We start from the raw sequence: 7,174 nt of genomic DNA on the forward strand, positions 1-7,174 counted from the left end.
TTTCTCAGCTTCGTGCCGTCTACGGTAAACAACCATTGAAAATCCTTTCCCCGATTCCACCGGGTTGGGCGCCTTAAGAATCGGACACCACCATGGAAGCTTCGGAATCGGAACCTGCAAACAGAAACAAAGAACCATTAGACTCATACCCTAAACACACAACAAATCTCAGCGAAATCACAAAAGAAGGAGAAGATCCGATTACTACCTTGCATGCCTCCGATGAAAGCCCCCGTAAGACCACCATCACAAAAGAAAGAGAGGGAGGGGAAACTAAAAAGCACGATATTGTTTTTAAGCAGGAAGGACTTAGAAACGTTGAGAAAAAAATTTGTGGTCAGAGAGAAGTAAAGGCACATTCAAAAGAAAAGGTGGAAGTGAAAACGTATAAGTCTTCGTGTGATGATATGCTTCAGACTTCAAGCATTTGAAGTACCACTTCACGTGGGATTGCTAGTTCCAACACCCCAAGCCAATCAAGACCATCAAATTCCTTGGATTCTCTGAACCAACAATCTCCACCCTTGAATGTTGTAGTCGTTGGCATGCGTCCCAAAAGCCAGCTTGTTTTCACGTTACCAAATGCATGTGAGCTGTCTCCCACACATTCAAACCCTAATGATATCCGCGTTTGGGCCTTCACAATGGGCCGATTCTGTTGCTTGTTCACCCAACCTTGAGGACAAGGTTGTTCTTGGGCCGGTGGGTAATGATAATAGGCCCATTAGGAATAAGAACAAGCCCAAGTGGCTGCAAGGATTTATCACAAATTAAGTCTTTTATTTTATAATTTTTCATTAGTTCTTAATTTTCGGTTGGGCCTTGTATGGACAGCCCATTAGGGTTGAATCCTACCTTAAATTTAAAGACTTTTGTCTCCTAAAAAAAGATAGAGAATTATCATAAATCATTTCTTTTATTGTTGTTGCAATTTTATTTTATGTTTGTTTTTGTTAACTCTAGATCTAGAGTTTATAGTTGCTGAATTCTTTCTATCATGTTCCACCAAAATCTACTTATCCCTAATAATAAAAAAGTTTAACTACTCATAATATTCTACATAAAATTCCTACACCTCGACAAATTATACATGAAAACTATAGGTAGAAGATTATACTAAAGTTCCCTAAGTTTAACCTCCATAGTTTGCTATCGTATTTCAAAACTAAAACTAATTAAAAATTAATAAATATTTAGATTCTATAAAAACAAACACAAAATCAAGAGTAATCAATAAGCTTCCAACAACAAAAAACATGTAGCAAGGTATGGGACCCTTCCAACCATGATAGGACATTAAGCATAAATAATTTATTTTAATATGCATATAGACTTTGAATAGCTTGAAACACAATTTCCTAATTGCATCTAATGATTAGGTCAATATGCAAATGAAAATTTTCATTACACATAACACCCTTTGAATCACTTGATTCATTGTGAGTTACTTCATCATATTAATGACCTTCTCATGTTTTTGAAGACATACAAGATATAATACTCTTCTAAAATTGCAGTTCACATTTATCTTTCATTAAAGCCCTCCTTAATGTTGGTTGATTTTTCTAAACTACTAGTGCAGTCTTGAGAAGAATATCTCTCTTGAGCTAAGAGTGTGTAGATATCCACAACACGTAGATTTATAGACAATCAATCACAATGATAATGTGTGATGTAATGAGTAATGTGTCCTTCAATTTTTGCTGCCAAATAAACCTCCCCATCCCCAACTTCCCGCACGCCCACCACTTTGTCCATATCCATTTTTAGCGTTGCCTCCCCAACCCCAACTTCCTGCACCCCCAGGATTTTGTTCATTTTCATTCTCTTCTTCACTTTCTTCATCTCTTTCACCTTCTTCTTTTTCACCTTCTTCTTGCACTTCTTCGCCCTTTTCACCTTCTTTCTCTCCTCCATTATCATTTTCTCTTCTTCCCATGACTTTCCAGCCTCCCCAACCAATCATCCCAATTTTTCTTTTAGTTTCTTCGATTGCACCAACTACAAAATAACAAATAATTTTTTATTATAAATGATAAAATAAGAAAGTAAAGACACTTACGAATTATATACATACATTGGTTTTCATCTTTAGACGACTCAATTGTAACAATAATGATAAGAATTTGTACACAACAAAGGAAGATAAAATAGTTAGTTTTAGTCATTGAAGAACTAAGAGTATATTGTAGTTAAACATGAACTAGGTTAGAAGCTATTTATAGCTATCATCACACAAGATATATAAAAGAAGAATAATATATATATATATATATATATATATATATATATATATATATATATATATATATATATATATATATATATATTTGGCTAATTGCGAGGACAATTAGTCATCCATCTATTTAGTCATTTAAGAGTTAAATTGGGACATGCCTTTAAAATGAGTTAAGAAGGTTTCTAAAATGTGATAAAGATGTTTGATAATTTCTTTAATCTAAAATATACTTCTAGTTATTTCAAGAATCGCAATAGTTCTTTTCAAGAAAAAATATATAAATCATCCCAAATATCCATGACATGCTATATTTTTTAAGAATATGATTTCACATATTCATTTATTTTCATAATTATATCTTAAATGGAATAAAAATTGATCGTTGGCATTATAAGAAAATTACATTATTTCTACCAATTGTTTCTACTCTAATATTCTCAAATTTGACACAGTAAAGCCAAGCCTTTTAAGAATAATTCATTGTAGGACCGGAAATATTTTTTAATAGACATATACATAAAAAATTCTTTTACACACAATAATCACAAAATTTTAATTAATTATTAAATAAATATAAAACTTTCTCTCTCCATAATCACAATCACCCATATATTTAAATAAAAAAATTAAAATTAAAAAAAAGTTAAAATTTTTCTTACTTCTTATTGATTGTTCCTAAAGACTATCTACAATTGTTTACATATTCAACACCATCCTTTTTCACTTTTTACACTCCATATTATCTTCTTTCTCTTTCACCTAATAATTCAACACTCATTCAACTTTTACTCACTACAATAATTTTTGTGTAATCAAATTCAACACCCTACCCCACCACATTTATTTCATATTTTTATTTTCTTTATGTTTTTGTGATTATATATTAGTAACAATTGTCGATTGAAATTAAATTAAAAGAATTAAGACTTAAATATTTATTTTAATTTTTTTCTAATTTAATAATTTATTTTAATTTTTTCTTCTTTTAATTTTATATTCTTAATTAATTTTTTTATTTGCAACTAATAAAGACGAAATATAGAGATAGTCATTATTAAAACAAAAAAAATTAAAAAAAAAATTAAAATACAATACAATACACTAAACACATAACACACCTAAAATGAAACACATAACTTAATTAGTACAATAGACTCAACTCACAAACAATAATTTATTGGAGGCTAAATAGAAAAATTGGGAATGGCTTGGGTAACTTTACTGTTACCATGACTTTGTAACTTTAGTTGATATATTACATTAATAAATAATTAATATATATTATATTAATGTGATGGAATTTGTTTTTGCCTAAAGTTACCAAAGTTATACTATTGCAAAGTCACTGAAACCTGGTCCAGAAAAAAAAGATTTTTTTTTCTTTGTTCAAATCAAATGAACCAAAGAACTATTTATAGTCACACAAAAAATAATGAATTTTGGTGAAAATAAAAAAAAATAAAAAATTAACTTTCTATAAAATAATTGATTCTAAATAATTAAAGTAGGATAAAAATATAAACAATCACAACAACCAATAAACTTTTGCAAAGTATTATAAGTGGTCCCGACATATTTCTCATTCAACGTGTTGAATGTTTTCAACACAAATTAATCTATGTCACTTTCAATACCTCATTCAACAATCCATTACAAGCATTCAACTATTAAAAAATATATTCAACACTCCTGGTTAAAGAATATGGATTTGTGAAAGAATACAAAGATTTAACTCTGAAGAAAAGATAAAACGATTGAGGTTCAAAATACAATGATAAAGTTTAAAACCTAAATGATAAATATTCATTGTTACTAAGAACTTTTCTCTTTCTTAAAAGATTTCATTTAGAAATTTGATGATGTTTTGTATAACTGCACATAGTAAGAGTTCTTAGTATTTTGCAAGAGTTGTTTCGGAAGTGATGTTAGGAGGTATTCATACTTCATAGTATTCGTAGATTATTTTTGAAAAATATGTGTATTGATAGTTTGTGGGAAACCCTATTATCATTGAATGTGTATATATTCAAAAGTAAAACTAATTAACGATGTGCTGATAAAATAAAAATACACTTATTTTAAGTAAGTTTGTTTTATAAAAGGAACACTCGTGTTAAAATGAAAAAAAAATTAATTAAAAAAATTAATTAAAATATTAAGAGAAAATTATACTTTTCTTTCCGAGAGATATTTATATTACAATTATCATTCCATGTTGAGTTAAAATATACATTTTTCTCCACTCTTATGCAAAATATATTACATTTTTATTTTTAGATAGATACTCATATTCAGGGTAGTCTTTGAGAACGTGCAGGGCGGACTATCCACAGGGCCTCAAATTTTCCAGGGTTAACTTATAGTTAAACAAGGCCTTATAAATTATTTGCCAAGTTAAATTTTGATTAACTAAGGCCACTATTTATTGTCATATGTAAACTATAACTAACCTATACATGGCCTCCTAAAGTTTGAGACGACTTTGCTCATATTACACTATCCTTCAGTTTTGTGTTAAAATACACACTCCTCTCCCTCTCATGAGAGATATCCGTCTTACATTATCTTCTCCTCATATTTTTTTAGGGTTTAGTAGTCTAGTTGCTAGAGTTTTACCTACCCTTTAAAAATGAATAAGTAGGATGTTGCGGTTTTGAACTCACACTCATGCAATCACATACCCCTTAAAGATGAAAAAATTTACATTCATATCACTTCTTCGACAAAACATATTAGAAAAAACCGCACTTTCCTCTCCTAAAAGATGAATAAATTACATAATCCCTCATCTTTGGATTAAAATCTATATTTTCATCTTCGTTTATAAGCTACTCTTCAATCTCTTGTTAAGTATTTTAGTCTAATTTAATATATTAAAAATTTTATGAGGCAACCCTCTTAAAACTACCATAGTCATGGCCAGTGGGATTTTTTTATGCGGGATCTCATTTAGTTGGCCACTTCTAAATTTTTTCTCATTTACATACATTGCGTCTGCCTTGATGTTGAAAGGGAGTTTCTCCCATAATTATTGTGGCTCCTCATCAATGTTCGTTAATATGATTAGTCTTTCTAATTCGCTGAATGTCCTCCCTGTGACGGTGTTTGCAACTAGTAATTTGGTTTCTTCTCAATGGTTGGAATATCTCTATTTTTTAGTCACTTGGACTATGTCACCCCTTCTCATTAACTTTTTGTCTTCCTGCCTCTTTTTGTTAAATTTGATTTTGTTTTGGGGAGAAATCTCGACAACTTTCCCTTCTTCATTAAATATTCGACAACATCCTCCAATTGTACGTATTCTTTTGTGTCATTTTGTGTCATGGACGTTACACATGTGGAAGTGACAATATCAAGATTCATCCATTCCTGGACGTTCTTAGAGTGATTTTGATGTTTCAACTTGTTCTTATCTAAACTCTGAGTTAATGCATTCTTGCAAAATGATACGTTCAATGACGTGTAATCTCTGTATTGGGAGGCAATGCTCTTTTGGCCTATTGGTAGGACCGTGAATATTTCTTGGCTTTGCTGCCGACTCTTTTTGTTTCCGTGTTTGGTTTCTTTGTATCCCCTTATACTTGTTGCTTCCTTCTCAAACACTCTTTCGTTAATTGTCTTATTGATAGCCAGCTTTACTTCGCATTGTATGAACTTTTTCAGCCTTTTTCAATAAGTTGTTATAGGTTTTACGGGCATTGATTCCAATACTTTCAGCGAATTTAGACCTTTGCTGGAGTCTTATGTTTAACATGTACTTGTTCATTTTCTCGTAGGTGTCCATGACTATTATTGCTTATCCATTGAAACTCTAGAGGTAGCATTGTAGTGTCTCACAATCTGGTTTATACTACTTTGAAGTGTTTGCACCTATAGCTACACATAAAATAATTAGACTGGTGATGGCTATAGCTTCCAGTAGGAATTGGCGTCTGATACTTTTAGATGTAAAGTCACCATTTTTGAATGGTCCATTGCAAGAAGAAGTTTATGTGTTACAACTTCTTGGATTTGTGATAAAGAACAAAGAAATGATGGTGTACAAGCTGCGTAAAACTTTGTATGATCTTAAACAAATTCCAAGGGCTTGGAATCTAGAAATTTATTCATTTTTCAAGAATCAAAGATTCAAATAATGTGAGATGGAGTACAGTGTGTATGTGCAACATACCTCTAATAGCAATCTGATTTTGGTGTGTCTTTATGTATATGACATACTTCTGACAGGGAGCTATATTTTGGAGACAAACAAGTTCAAGAAGATGCTGATGAATGCTTTTGATATGACTAACTTGGGAAGTATGGTATATTTTTTAGGGATGGAGATTTTACGCTCTAAAAAGGGAATCGTTGTGCACAACTGAAGTATGAGCTTGAGCTGGTGAAGATATTTGATCAGATGAATTGGAAATCTACAGTCACACCTGCATAACCAAACCATAAATTGGACCCTTATCTTGATGGTGAAGATATATATGCTACAACCTTCAAACAGTTAGTTGGATCTCAGAGATATCTGTATAACACCAGGCCTAACATATGTTATGCAATTAGAATGGTAAGTAGGTTTATGAGTAAATCAAAGTGGTCACATTACTAAGCTGCAATCAGGATTCTCAAGTACGTAAAAAGGACTCTGGGGTATGGAATTATGTTTCCATCTAGAGTGTTAGAGGATACTGAGTTGATATGCTATTCAGACTCTGACTGATGTGGTGACAAAGTTGACATAAGCAGTACTACATGATACACATTTATGTATCTAGGTGGTCTCATTTATTGGTGTTCTAAGAAGAAACCCATGGTTGCATTGTCAACCTATGAAGCAGAGTACACAGTTGGTGCAGTGTCTGCTTATCAAACGGTTTGGCTGATGAATTTGCTGCAAAAACTGAAGTTCAAAGTGAGCAAACCATTCAAGTTGATGATAGACAA

At 31.4% G+C, this 7,174-nt stretch overlaps 1 protein-coding gene across 1 annotated transcript; it reads right to left on the bottom strand.

Moving 5' to 3' along the window:
• Positions 1-1,296: 1,296 nt before the first annotated feature.
• LOC131642933 (uncharacterized) lies at positions 1,297-2,224 on the bottom strand. The gene is made up of 2 exons (XM_058913096.1): positions 2,078-2,224; positions 1,297-2,001 (listed from the first exon to the last, which is right to left on the bottom strand). The coding sequence occupies exons 1-2, from the start codon at positions 2,166-2,168 to the stop codon at positions 1,694-1,696; spliced, it is 399 nt and encodes a 132-aa protein (XP_058769079.1). The 5' UTR covers positions 2,169-2,224; the 3' UTR covers positions 1,297-1,693.
• Between the last annotated feature and the right edge of the window lie 4,950 nt (positions 2,225-7,174).

This window comes from Vicia villosa, unplaced genomic scaffold (genome assembly GCF_029867415.1).
Source record: "Vicia villosa cultivar HV-30 ecotype Madison, WI unplaced genomic scaffold, Vvil1.0 ctg.006139F_1_1, whole genome shotgun sequence".
Classification (NCBI taxonomy): domain Eukaryota; kingdom Viridiplantae; phylum Streptophyta; class Magnoliopsida; order Fabales; family Fabaceae; genus Vicia; species Vicia villosa.

What these genes read in the sequence shown, in the direction of transcription:
- LOC131642933 (XM_058913096.1), bottom strand. Translation starts at nt 2,168, where the DNA reads ATGACTAAAACTAACTATTTTATCTTCCTTTGTTGTGTACAAATTCTT. An exon ending in GTCTAAAGATGAAAACCAAT is followed by an intron (nt 2,002 to 2,077) that starts GTATGTATATAA and finishes GTTATTTTGTAG; the next exon opens with TTGGTGCAATCGAAGAAACT.